At 38.9% G+C, this 15048-nt stretch overlaps 1 protein-coding gene across 2 annotated transcripts in view; it reads right to left on the bottom strand.

Annotated features, from left to right (window-relative positions):
- Positions 1 to 15048, bottom strand: part of ABHD3 (abhydrolase domain containing 3, phospholipase) — a 38080-nt gene that overhangs the window by 15088 nt on the left and 7944 nt on the right. For both annotated transcript variants that reach the window (XM_087438996.1, XM_004421042.2), the window contains exon 4: positions 6566 to 6611. In XM_087438996.1, coding sequence (XP_087295122.1) covers positions 6566 to 6611 — 46 coding nt within the window. The remainder of the gene's footprint in view (positions 1 to 6565; positions 6612 to 15048) is intronic.

The following is a 15048-nucleotide window of genomic DNA, read 5'->3' as shown; positions in this document are numbered from 1 at the left end:
TCCTACCCCACAAGCTTCCATGAAAAAGCTAAGGTGAAAAAGCTCAGTAGGAAACAAGAGCAGATTTCTCTAGATCTGTGTCCTTAATTAACCACCAAAGAACCTGAGGTTGAGGCGAGAACCCTCTCTTTGAAACCACTCTTTATCTCCACCCCCAGGTTTTCAGGCTGACTTGACTTAAAGACAGTGCTGAAAGATTAGACACTCGACTGGACAGTCTGAGTGCCTGCCCTGAGACCACTAATCAGCTTTATGACCCCAGGCCAGTCACCCCACTTCTCCAGAGGCATCCTCATCTATGAAATGAGGCTTTTAGGATTAGAGGATCTCGGAGGCAGAGCTAATCAAAGTGCCAGTCCAGGAAGAGATAAGGGGCTGACATCAGAATATAAATCAGCATGCTGCTTCTCTCATCAAGAGAGGATTGCTACGAGAAAAAAAAATCTGCTCACCTTAATAGGGTGCTTGGAGCTGAAGCTAGTTTACATTCTGTCGCAGCCCCCCAACCTGTCAGGGACTGGTATCAGAGAGTTTGAGATGTGGAAGCTGGTCCACAAACCAACCACACTTGGAGCAGCACTGCTTAGAAGTATCTTTCAGCTTCATTCCCCCTGTTGGCCCTCCCTTACGTGCTGAACGGGCTGTAACTTGAACTGGAAAGTTCCTGAAGGAGGCTTTTCTTTTTAATAGCTTTACGAGACATGATTCACATATCATACAATTCACCCATTTAAAATGTACAATTTGGGCCGGCCCCGTGGCTCAGCGGTTAAGTGCGCGTGCTCCGCTGTTGGCGGCCTGGGTTCGGATCCCGGGCGCACACGGACGCACCGCTTCTCCGGCCATGCTGAGGCCGCGTCCCACATACAGCAACTGGAAGGATGTGCAGCTATGACATACAACAATCTGCTGGGGCTTTGGGGGGAAAAATAAATAAATAAATAAAATCTTAAAAAAAAAAAAAATAAATAAAATGTACAATTCAATGTTTTTTGGTATATTCAGAGTTGTGCAACCACCACCACAATTTTGGAACATTTTTATCACCCCACAAAGAAACTCTACCATTAGCAGTCATCCTCCCTCCCCCAGCCCTAAGCAACCACTAACCTGCTTTCTTTCTGTCACCATAGATTTGCCTATTCTGAATATTTCATATAAATGGAATCATACAATATGTAACATTTTGTGACTGGCTTTTTTCAGTTAGCATAATGTTTTCAGGGTTCAGCCATGTTGTAGCATGTATCAGTACTCCATTTCTTTTTTAATGCTGAATAATACTCCATGATATGGATATAGCACATTTTATTTATCCATCTGTCCTTTGATGCACATCTGGGTTTTTTCTACCTTTTGGTTATTATGAATAATGCTGCTATAAATATTTGTGTACAAGTTATTGTGTGAACATATATTTTCATTTCTCTTGGGTATATACCTAGGAATGGAATTGCTGGATTATCGGTAACTCAATGTTTAACTTCTTGAGAAATTGCCAGACCATTTTCCAAAATGGCTAGGAGAGTTTTCTTGTTGGTCCTAGGGACACAGAAGTGTGTATGACCCTATAACCAAAAGGAAAGGGACCCCTATGTAGCTTTCAATAAACTCAATTTTGGCTGAGTTTTTTGTAAATTATCATTCCTAAACTAAGCTGGAAACATGATAGTTTACAAAGCAATAATTAATATTTGGGAGTTTGTGGGTAACTTGGATTCCTGGATTCCTATTCTTGAAAACCAAACTGGAGAGAGGAAGAAAAGGTACCATGTACTCTGAGGGCTCCAAGAACCCTGTGGAATATCTGAGGATCAGTCTACTGAGGCCAGGACTATGTGTCTCCTACAGGTAACAGCCCCAGGGAGGGCAACGTGCAGGCTTCTCATTTCCTAGCGAGCAAGGCTTTTGGCTTTTGATCCTGCAATGACTAATTGGAAATGAAGACAATATGGTGGTGGGAAATGTCTACTTTCTTATTCTGCTGTGCAGGAGCCATAGTAACCCTTATAAATTCTAAGTCTATCACCAACATATTCCAGCAAACCTTTTACTTTTGCATTTCTTCCACTCCTAGGAGATCTGCTTACCCTAAATCCCATTTCACTTTTGCTAGCTCTTTTAGGTTCATTTCAGTTAGAGGCAGTTCCTTCCTGTTTGAATTGCTGATTCATCTTTTATTCTTTTTTATGCCTACCTAAGGTCTTACTGACTCTGGGTCTGAGCTACATTAAATCCTTTCTGGAACAAGGTGAGGTATAAATAAACATAGAGTTCCTCTAGTCTGATATAATAATTGTTCATAGCTCTAAGGTAGAAAGAAGGGTTATCAAGAGATCTAAATATCAAAGCTAGCTCTAATAATCAACATTGGCATCTCATTTTTGTGATCCGTTAGGGTGCAAGAAGTATGTATTAAGTTATAATTAATTTACTCCCTTAAATTTCTTTTTTAAAGCAGTTGTTCTAAGAGGATATAATTATAACTACATTTTGGTCATTTTACATCCTTATTCTTTCTTAAATTAGATCCCATTAGCCTTTATGATCAGATATTTGCTGGGAGTACTAGTTCATCAGAATTCAATCCAGGGCGCTGGATAAGACTCCAGAGACCAAGCTACTTCTATTCTCTGAGAACTTAGTGAATTCTTTAAAATAATAATAATAAAGAAGTTTGTCTATATACTCTCCCTTTGTAAGAACTCAAAGTGTTCTCGGAGATTTTTCAAAAATCTAATTAAAGTTTATGGCTAAAAGTTACCGGGTTGCTGCATTCTTTCAAAGTAAATTTCTGATTAACTTTCAATGGTAAGGGTAGAAAGTTTTTCAAGTTTCCTCCTTTCTTTCTCTCCTCCTTCCTATTTGTCATTTTCTAAGATTCTACCCACAGACCTCTCCCCTTAACTCTACAAACTCTCCCTAAGCGATGTCAGCCACTCCCGAGCTCCAAGTACCATTTGTGCACTGACAATCCATTTCTTTCTCTAGCCTGTACATCTCTCCTGAGAGCCAGGTTTACTAGAAATTTCCACCTGGATGATCTAAAAGCACCCTAAACATCTAAAACTGCATTTGTTATTTTTATCACACCAAAATCTTGTAAATTCTCCTAAATGTCCTATTTCAGTAAATATTACCTTTTACCATACTAGCCTTTTAGAAGTCAGCAAAGTTAGAAATGTCAACCTTGACTCCCTTCTCTTTGCTTCCCACAATACAATTAATACTATTCTTTCTGCCCCGTGAATACCCCTGATCTTTGTTCTCTCCTCTTCAGCCCTCCTACATCTGCTTTCAAACTCTGGGTAGGTCTACAGTAACTGCCTTCTAACAGGTCTCCCAGCCTCCAGCCTCCTTCCCCTCCAGCTGTTTTCTATACACTGCTGCCATGGTCCTCTTTCTAAAACATGACCAGGATCAAATTATTTTATACGTCAATTATACCTCAATAAAGCTGAAATTAAAAAAAAAAAGTCAACAGTTTGATGCTAGGTTCCTGGCGATTCTACACACGACTCTTCAAAATCTAGTCCTACCTCTTCTAGAAGAATATCTGTCACTTCCTGAATAACAAGAGGGAGTACAAGAACATAAGCAGAGAGTCAGACTGCCTGGGTCTAATCCTGGCTCTGAATTTCTTGGCTAGGGCAAGTTCTTAAGCTATTTATGCCTCATTTTCTTCATCTGCAAAATGGGGATGATGGTGGCTGTGCTTACCTAAATCACTGGGTTGTTTCTACTGCTGAATTTTAAGTCCAAAAAGACATAACTGATATATTCTAAGGACTCAATAAATATTAAATAAAATTTTCATCATCATTAGCCTTCCAAAAGTAAGTACTTGCTATCCCATGCTCTTTTTTTTTTTTTTTTTTGTGCGGAAGCTCAGCCCTGAGCTAACATCCATGCTAATCCTTCTCTTTTTGCTGAGGAAGACCAGCTCTAAGCTAACATCTATTGCCAATCCTCCTCCTTTTTTTCCCCCCCCCAAAGCCCCAGTAGATAGTTGTATGTCATAGTTGCACATCCTTCTAGTTGCTGTATGTGGGACGTGGCCTCAGCATGGCCGGAGAAGCGATGCGTCAGTGTGCGCCCGGGATCTGAACCCGGGCCGCCAGTAGTGGAGCGCGCGCACTTAACTGCTAAGCCACGGGGCCGGCCCTCCCATGCTCTTTAATACCTTGTTCTTTATGCTGAGAAAGCTTCTCTGTCCCCTCTCCTGTTTCAATACTACAGCCTTCAAGATCCAACTCACATTTACCTCCACCATGGTGTTCTCCTGTTTCCCTGAGGCAGTTAGTTACTCCTTCCCTTTATGCTCTGTAGCCTTAAAAAATCTTGCTACGGTTATACTTAGCACTGTACTGTGCATATTTTTATGTATCTGACTCTCTCCTGCAATTGAAGTTAAAGCTCCTAAGGGTTAGAGTTGTGTTTAATAATGTGTACACTCCTCACCCTACTGTTTTGTACATTGCCTGGTGTGATAGGCATACAACATGGATTTGCTGAATGAGCAGATCTTTGTCCCTCACTTTATGGGACCTAATAGACTTTACTTTGCAGCACATTATTCTCTTGAGAGCCTCAGACCATGTCTTCCCCGTCTTTGTGTCCGAAGCACCTGGAAGGATACACAGCAGACAAAAGCTGCTCAAAAACAAGTTGTTTGGTGACAAATTCAAATCTTCCCCTTCAGAGTGCCTACCCTCTGTCTATTAGATTCCTAAAGGCTGGACTAAATAAGGCAATGTGAACCTTCACATCAAACTATTTATTATGAGGCACTTGAGTAAGACCATAAACACTTTATAACTTTAGCTTTTGAAATCATATTGATCTTGATTCCTTCCAGGGCCTAAGTCACTGTAAAGCCAAGTGCAAGAGCTCATTTTATTCCCAAGTTCTCATAAAGTACTGACATTTGTGACAAGATTGTAAATTTTTATTTCCAGCATAACTTAATTAATTATAGTCTTAATATCATTCTCTGTCAACGACTTAAAAATAAAATTTCTTTCAATTCTGGTAGAACTGCCTTTGATCTGTTGAAGTGCTGAGGGACCAAAAGTTGAAAAACTTCAAGAAAATTTCAGTGAGTGTAATAGTTTTCATTCCACCTCATAAGTTTAACATCAGATAGGGTGATAATTTTCTAAGAGGTCGAAGAACTCCTACCCTAGCAAAAATTTTAGGGGTTAGAAGGAAAAAAAAGCTGATTTAAATAAAAGGATTTAAATAATATTTCCTCTACAAAAACTTTGGCTGGAAAATAGGCATATAACATACAGTCAAGCTGTTTCATGATAAAACTGAATTTCCTAAGTGAAAAAAAGTATCATTACACTGGTGAATTTGTTTTCTACTAGTTAATTTTTATTTATTTTTATTTTTTTATTATTATTATTTTTTAAATAATTTTATTTATTTTTTTTTCCCTCCAAAGCCCCAGTAGATAGTTGTATGTCATAGCTGCACATCCTTCTAGTTGCTGTATGTGGGACGCGGCCTCAACATGGCCGGAGAAGCGGTGCTTCGGTGCGCGCCCGGATCCGAACCCGGGCCGCCAGCGGCGGAGCGTGCGCTCTTAACCGCTAAGCCACGGGGCAGGCCATCTACTAGTTAATTTTTAAAGAAAATGTGTTTTGTATTAAAAAGGATATAGATAAATATCTCTTGATGGTAAAATATAGTAAGTACAAACGTTAAGTTATAAAATACAACGTTAATTTTTATAAAAATAGAAATATACTGCATATATTTTATTTATATATAAGATCTGGATGAACATAGACTAAGGGGATTTCCCTGGTTGTGTAATTATGGGTCATGTGAATTTCCTTTTTTTCTATGTGTATTTTTCCACAATGTACTTGTATGGTTTACGTAATAAGAGTTATTTTAAATAAAAAAGAATGTACTTAAAAAAGGACAAAATCGTCCCATTTGCAACAACATGGATGGACCTGGAGGGTATTATGTTCAGTGAAATAAGCCAGAAAGAGAAAGACAAACAGTGCATGATTTCACTCATATGTGGAAGATAAACCAACACACAGACAGATAGAACTATTTGGTGGTTACCAGGGGCTAGGGGGGTGGAGGGTGGGCACAAGGGCTGGAGGGATGCACTTATATGGTGGCTGATAAACAATAATGTACAACAAAAATTTCACAATAAAAAAAGAGAAAGAGAAATTAGGAAAAAAAAAAAGAATGTACTTTTCGTTATAAAACTGGAAATGATTCTTTTAAAAATTAAGCTGTTGGGGCCAGCCTGGTGGCGCAAGTGGCTGGGTGTCCACACACCGCTGCGGCAGCCCGGGCAGCCCGGGGATCCCGGGTGCGCACCCACGCGCTGCTTGTCAGGCCACGCTGTGGCGGCGTCCCAGATAAAGTAGAGGAAGATGGGCACAGATGTTAGCCCAGGGCCAGTCTTCCTCAGCAAAAAGAGGAGGATTGGCAGATGTTAGCTCAGGGCTGATCTTCCTCACAAAATAAATAAAATAAAATAAAATAAAAATAAAAATTAAGCTGTTGTCATTAATTTAAATTTACTTACCAAGAGATTCTCCCCCGCCATTCCTCTGTTGTTAAAAACCACACATCTAAAAACCAGGAAAGTAATTTTTGTTATTTTTACACATGATTCTTGCTCACAATATAATATTAAAATCATCTTACTAGCACTCTTTTAGAGCACCAAAAATTTTTAAACGTCTGTCCTAAAGACATGAGAATGTTTGACAATCTCATCTAAATGAACTAAAATACATTTCCAGCTCTCTAAATTCAACATGTGGGTTCAAATCAGAAAACTCTATATTGAAATGATGTTAAATTTTCCTACCAAAAGCCGAATTTTTACAACTTCTGCCTATGCATGTGCGTAGGCTTCCAATAAGTATTATTAAAACAATTCTAAATACAAGTCAAATTTAAACGTTTTGCCTCAGATAAAAAAAAAATGTCCTCTACCTATTCTATTTGTAACATTAATAAGTGTCTATCCCTATCCTAACAAATAGCTCTTGTTTCCTCAAGGCTCAGCAAACAGGGAGACTGGAATTTTACCTGAGGTGAAAACACTGCCACAGGTAGAGCTGCAAGGAGCCTGGCACCTGAGCTGGCAGGATGGGCCCCCTCTATGCTACTGCTCAGTGTTCAGAGGACCTAGGGGAGGAAAGACTACCTGTGTAATCTTTCCCTCTCGTGGGTCAAGGATCACATGTAAAGGGCTTAGGGCAGTGTTGGCTCACGGTAAGTACACAACGACAGTCAGCTGTTGGTAGCAATGGTACTTGTAGCGCCATGCTAGCTTTTAAAAAGTCATTCTGCATTTAAAATATTTCACTCTCATTTAACTTTCAGCCAACCATAACCCTAGATGTGTATTTGTTGCCATCCTCAAACAAAATCCCGACTTGAGCCTGCACAGGTTCTCTTTTATTTACTGAATCTATATTCATGTTGATTAAAATTCATTTTGTCTGTTTACTTATCCAATCAATCAAGGCCACTAAAGGTTCTAACTTCCTTCTTTCATGGTGCTGCTGATCACTGTATAGGTTCAGGCACCGATGAACTGACTGCCTTACAGAACATTCACAACTCGGACTCTCCTCTCAGTGGGGTTAGATTTCAGTGTGGCATTCAGGATATGTTTCTGCAAAGGAAGTCTTTCTTGCATCTGAAAGGTCATACAGAGAATTTTATTAGGCCCAACTGAAAGAAGAGAAATGTTCAAAAAGCTCAGAAATCTGATTTGAGAAAAAGCTAGAAACGTTACATTTTATTGACTAGTCAAAGGAAGATCTTAACTATACTATAAAAACATGCAGAAAAGTTAAAGTAGGGTCAGTTAGTCCCTAATCTTTTCTTGCTAACAAGAATGGCAAGACAGACTAGACATAAATAAAATTTAAGTTAGCCACTTGTATTTACTTGCATAGCACAGGAATTGGGACTAAAGTTAATTGTGACCTTGAACCTTGAAGATCCTAGTCATCCAGAAAAGAACCACTTTTAGAGTGCAAATACTACATAAGGATAAAAATGGCTTCTGGGGCAAGATATTATCATGTGACTGCCACTGAGTGAAGGGAACAGAACCGGTGAGGGGGAAGACAAAGATGATCTGCAAACTCATGAAAAAGCAGCCTATACCTCTGGGATTTTCTTCCAAACTGCAGACTGGGATATTTGCGCTTTCCTTTAGGCACCTTTGAAAAGCGGATCACAGCTCTGGTGTCTCTTGCTACAGGAGGATCTGCCTCAACCTCTCCATTGGCCTTTGTTCCTGACACTGTTCTATCAGTAGCAGTCATCATTGTATATACTTCTAGCCTTGGAAATGGGGCAGAGAGATAAGGAAGAATGAGGGAGCAAAGCAGCCCTAGAAGAAGGCACAATGAGGGTTGCCGTCCTGCCCTTTTCTCCCGCTCCAGCTGGTAATAAGCAACCAGCTTCTTCTTTCATTTAACCCCTTTTCTGCCCTGAGAGTTATCAGGGAACACTTTACACATAAAGCTAAGAGCTAGTGTGAAACAACTACTGTTCCTAAGACATTAGATAAGCCTCTGTTAACTTTGTAACAGCTCTCTCCAAATAATTTTTACAATTTCTTCAATTTCAAAGGGTATGTATGTGAGGAAAATTGTTCTGCAAAACTTATTTTTCCTACATATTTTAACTATTTAAATTTTCTTCTCAAAACAGGAAAAATATAAATAAAGAGAAAACATACCAAATAAAGAATAAATCTGCTATTAAGAACTTCTGTGACAACAGAACACGTTAATCAGGGAAGCAGGTGAGTCTCTTTTAATGAAGGTTAAATAAAAAGCTGAGGGTTACCTACAGCACAGGATTTCTAAACCTTTAGCTCTATGGACATTTTGGACCAAATAATTCATTGTAATAGGGGCTGTCTACAGTCGCCCTTGGTTGAGAACCACTGTTACAATGAGATGGACCAGATAGCTTTGAATGTACTCAAGCCCAGTGATCTACCAGAATAAAGGGATTTTATCAGACGATCTTAAATATTTTCCAGTTCTAAGATTCCACAGGTCTTTGAGTCTAAGAACAGATATAACTGTCAAAGGGTGGAGTGAGACGAACATTCAGAGATCGCTACACTGATTTCAGATAATAACAACAGATAACATTTATTAGTGTTTACTATGTGCCAGATCATGTTCTAAGCACTTAACATGAATATTAATATTGGATGATTCATTCATTCAAAAATTTATTTTACAAAATATTTACAGAACTAAAGATTGAGTTAGAGCTTGTAGGAGGAAAAGCATAATAAAAATATAAGGTTCCTGGCCTCAAGGAGAGTACAATGTAGTTAGGTTGAGAAGACATGCACCATATTTTCAGTTTAGTGACTACAACAAAAGTGATAGCACAAGGCAGTACACGATTCAATGTCCAATGAGTGGTATAGATAATAAAGCCATATGAGGTCAAGATGGGCAAAATTGATTAGGAAAAAATTCATGGAGAAGGCAGATAGATTTTATGCTGAGACCTGAAAAATAGTAAAGATTTCAGCAGAAGGAAAGTGTGGGATGTATTATGGGTTGAAGGGAGCAATGTGAGCAAAGACACAAGATAGAAATATATAAAATTTTCTAAGGGATGAGAAAATAGATTATCTTAGCTGAAACATGGCTACATAGAAGGTAATGATAGAAAATAAGAATGGAAAAATAGGTTACGACCAAAAAAGACATAGAGTTCTAAATCCTAGGTTAAGAAAAGATGACAAGGAGGTTCTGCTTTGGGAAATGACAGAGCAGACCCTATTGGGCTAACCCTTCCTGGAATGATAACTATCAACACTTGACAAATTATAAAGGCAATGAAGAACACCTAAAGCAGGCAGAAACTGAATGAGAATTGACATTTGGAAAAAGAAAATGGCATTGGGTAAGTTTCCTGTTTTTACACGTTTCTGCCTGAGGAGAGGCACAGGTTGGTATTACTCAATGATGGATCAAAGTCAGATAGAAATGCTCAGTCTCACGGGCTTAAAACACCAGAAAACAGAGTTTGGTGCAACTATAGCAGTTAGAAAATGAGGGGAAAATCTCAGAAAAGAGAGACACAGAAGGAGAGTCCTGAATTCTGGATAAAAACTGGGCCCAAAGCTCTGGCTGACCCTTCATCTACATATATGTGAGGCAGACTCCAATTAAAGATGAAAATACTGAACAGAGGTGCTGGCCCGGTGGCCTAGTGGTCAAGTGCATGTGCTCTGCTTTGGCAGCCTGGGGTTCGGATCCCGGGTGCACACTGATGCACTGCTTGTCAAGCCATGCTGTGGTGGCATCTCATATAAAGTAGAGGAAGATGGGTATGGATGTTAGCCCAGGGCCAATCTTCCTCAGCAAAAAGAGGAGGATTGGCATCAGACGTTAGCTCAGGGCTAATTTTCCTCACACACACACACAAAAAAAAACTAAACAGAGATTTTTGCTGCTGTCTACCACAGAGAAGACAAAGTTTTAACTTTTGAGTTAACTTGAGTTTAGCCAAGTTATCTGCCTGATAAAACAAACAAACAAAAATCAGTACTCTTTGGGAAAATAAAACAGAATCCAGAGCCTCTACAACAGATCATTCAAACTGTCCAGAACACAATCCAAAATTACTAAACCATGAAAAAACAGGAAAACATGACCTATATTTAAGAGATAAGATAATCAATGTAACTGACCCTGAGATGGTCCAGATGTTAGAATAGATGAGGATATAAAGCAGCTATTATAACTATGCTCAAGGACATAAAGGAAAATAAGATTGTAATGAATTAAAAAAAATAGAAAATCTCAGCAGAGGAATAAAATCCATTAATAAATGAAAATTCCAGAACAGAAAAATACAACATCTGAAGCAAAATTTCACTGGATTTGTAAATTGCATTTCCAATCTAAGGGTAAGAGAGAAAAAAAGATTTTAAAAAATGAATAGAGGGGCCGGCCCCGTGGCTTGGTGGTTAAGTGAGCGCGCTCCACTGCTGGCGACCCGGGTTCGGATCCCGGGCTCGCACCGACGCGCTGCTTCTCCGGCCATGCTGAGGCCGCGTCCCACATACAGCAACTAGAAGGATGTGCAGCTATGATACACAACTATCTACTGGGCCTTTGGGGGGAAAAAAATAAATAAATAAAATCTTAAAAAAAAAAAAAAAAATGAATAGAACCTCAGTGATTGGTGGAACAATATGCAAAAATCTAATATACGCATAATTGTAGTCCCAGAAGGAGAGGAGAGAGAGAATGGGGTAAAAAAAATTTGAAAAATAGTGGCCCCAAATTTTCCAAATCTGATAAAAAGATAAAAACACATAGACATAAAAAGAGAAAGAAAAGTGGTGGTGCTGGTGGGGGGAATAGAGGAACAAAAACCAGAAAACAAATAATAAAATGGTAAACCTTACATCCACCATAGCAATAATTACATTAAATGTAAATGGACTAAAAACTCCAATTAAAAGGCAGAGACCATCGGACTGGATAAAAAAGCAAGACCCAACTATATGCTATCTATAAGCAATACACTTTAAACACAAAAACACAGATACTTTGAAAGTTAAAGTATGAAAAAAGATATATTATGTAAATGGTAAGCATAAAAAGGCTGGAGTGGCTACAGTAATATCAGATAGACATCACAACCAAAGATAAAGAGGTACATTTCATAATGGTAAAAGAGTTAATTCATAGGAAGACTAACAATCATAAACATATATATGACTAATAATAAAGCCTCCAAATACATGAAGCAAAAATTGACAGAATTAAATGGAGAAATAGAAAATCCACAATCATAGTTGATTTTGACATCCTTCTATTGATGAGCCAAAGAAAATTAGTAAAGATGTAAACAGTCTGGGGGCCGACCCCATGGTGTAGTGGTTAAGGTCAGTACATTCCACTTCAGCAGCCCAGGTGTGCAGGTTTGGATCCCAGGTGCGGACCTACGCTACTTGTCAGCCACACCGTAGCGGCGACCCACATACAAAATAGAGGAAGACTGGCATAGATATTAGCTCAGGGCTAATCTTCCTCAAGCAAGGAAAAAAAAAAAGAAGAAGATTGGCAACAGATGTTAGCTCAGGGCGAATCTTCATCAGCAAAAAAAAAAAAGATGTAAACAGTCTGAATAACACTACCAACTATCTTAACCTAAGTTACATTTATATAACACTACATCCAACAACAAAATACACATTCTTTTAAAAGAAATGATAATACTTGAACATTTCCAACCTCACTAAGATCATAAAGATATTAAAACAGATTAACATAATTCATATATCTTTTTCTAGAATGTGAAGTGTCAGAAATCAAACACAATAATTAACAAGAATACATTACTGACTATATTACATACCCAACTCCCGATTATCACACAGTAACAGAGAACAGTAAAAGTTAATTCATAATTTAAGAACCTCATTCTCTTGTTTCAACTCTCTCCCTACAAAATCTATACCCTGAGTAGGAAACATGACTTGTTTGCCTGTCATGTCTGAATTTCCCTGATAAGACTGAGTCCTATGATATTACAGGTCTACGTTATCCCAACAGGCAACAATCATGGGATTTGAGGAGGTAGTTGTTCCCAAGCTAAGAGCCTGAGACATCCAAGGGTGTAAAAAGGTAGTAAAAAAGAGTTTTCAAAAATGATCAACATTTCAAAGAGCCTAAAAGAAATCACACATTTATTTGCAGCAAAGCTGTACAGTTGAATATTAACCCTGTCACAGACTAATTTGGCAAGATTACTAACACTGTAGTTCTGTTTTTGGTTAGTAAAATAGGGATAATAATATATATCTTGGAATTGGGTACATATTAAGTAAAATAACCTATGTATAGCACCTAGTATGGGCCCTATCATGTGGTAGGCACTAAACAAAGCTAAATTTATTAATAGGAAACTAAAATTGCAATTCTAGTTATCTCTTGCTGTTCATAAGTTATAAGTGGCCCTATGAATTAAAATTTTAAAAAAGACCAAGAAATTAACATTTAAATAATACAGTTTATTTTTTAGACATAGTATTTCAAAACCAGTGGCCACAAGGGGAAAAAAGAGTCAAAGTTATCCTCAATGTGAGGAAACTGAAAACCTATTATACAACTAGCATCACGAGTTCTCTTTCAGGGCCGGCCCCGTGGCTTAGCGGTTAAGTGCACGTGCTCTGCTGCTGGCAGCCCGGGTTCGGATCCCGGGCGCACACCACTTCTCCGGAACATGCTGGGGCCGCATCCCACATACAGCAACTGGAAGGATGTGCAGCTATGACATAAACTATCTACTGGGGCTTTGGAGGGAAAAAATAAATAAATAAAATCTTTAAAAAAAAAAAAAAAAGAGTTCTCTTTCAGTGATCTCTTATAACACTTTATTGGAATCTTTTTTTTTTTGCCATTAACTCGAACATTTTTCCCATTAGTTCTCCCATTTTCCCTAACATTTACTCAGTTGCTTTCTGATGTTCTCATATTTTATCTTACTCATTTGAATTCTAACTAGATCTCTTTGGTATCTTTGTAGAATCTGTCAACTAAAGCCCTAGTTGAACTAGCCTACAGAAAAACCCTATTTAATAACAAACCTACTCATGGGCCGGCTCCGTGGCTTAGCGGTTGAGTGCGCGCGCTCTGATGCTGGCGGCCCGGGTTCGGATCCCGGGCGCGCCCCGAGGCACCACTTCTCCGTCCAACGCGAGGCCGAGTCCCACGTACAGCAACTAGAAGGATGTGAACCTATGACATGCAACTATCTACTGGGGCTTTGGGGGGAAAAAAATGAATAAATAAAATCTTAAAAAAAAAAAAAATAACAAACCTACTCTTAATAGTACTCTGAACTAATAGGAATTATTCCAGTGTCACAGGTCACTGCTGGCAACTTTATTACGCAAAACTGAGTCAGAGACATGTATGTGTTCCAGGATGTAGACTCCAGCAACCACTCCACCTGAGCAAGGCATTACCTTCTTTCTCCCTGTGGGATCTAGGCAGGAAGTACCTCATTTCCGTCTGACCAGACTAAAAGAGTGAGGCTCTTCCCTAAGCCAGACGATGGCCTGATTCACTCCTTTACATTTCATAGCTAATACTTTTTAAAATGTTCATTACGGGCTAACATTCTTCCTGTACATGAGGTGCAATCCTCGCAACCCTATGAGGTATAGGTATCTTTACAGATGAGAAAACTGAAGTACAGAGCAATTACATAATTTGTCCATAGATACACAGGCAGTGTGGGACAGAGCTGGGATCTGAATCCAGGCAGATCTGACTCAAGGATCCACTTAACCAGCTCACTAAGCTGCCTCATGCTATCTAAGCTAGTAACATTCAAGTCTCTTTTTCCAAAGAAGACGGGTGCTCTGAACACAGAGTACCCTTGGAGTGCATGCCAGCTCTGATAAAAAGAGCTTTGCCCCTGAAAGTTTGTTAATTGAGGTATCATTTCATAGTGGAACATCTAACAATTAGTTCCCTAGAGAATGGGACCACTTGTCAGTACCCACTGTAAATTTTCCCAGAAATACCTTCATTCAGTGCTTTCTAATAAGCATTATTTCATCCTGCCAGTCTCATAAATAATCAGTCAAACTGACTCATTCTCAAAATTTTAAAAACCAAATTATTTTAACAACAACAACAAAATGATAAAAAAACTTTTAGATTAAAACATTCTGGTGTCAATTTAAAATGACTTCTTACCTAAGATACTGCTTTTAGACTGGGGAGTAGGCAGAACTGCCCTTTTGTTTCACTGCCTCATTTTCCTTAGCGCAGCCTCCCCTTCCTTCCTCCCTCAGGAAGAGTCTGTAGATGACCAGAAAATGCACTCCTAATGCTGCAGGAAAAGCTAAATGTCACCTAAAACCTAGTATCCACTGGTGCTACTTCCCCTGAATCAAAAATGTGCAGGCCCAATCCCTAACTTGAAAGTAAAGGAACATTTAAAAGTAGTCAAATGTGTGATCCACTCCTGCTCTTGCCT

The sequence above is a fragment of the Ceratotherium simum genome, chromosome 14 (genome assembly GCF_057802395.1).
Source record: "Ceratotherium simum simum isolate JZ-2026a chromosome 14, ASM5780239v1, whole genome shotgun sequence".
Classification (NCBI taxonomy): Eukaryota; Metazoa; Chordata; class Mammalia; order Perissodactyla; family Rhinocerotidae; genus Ceratotherium; species Ceratotherium simum.
This window is presented reverse-complemented; position numbering and strand designations above follow the sequence as displayed.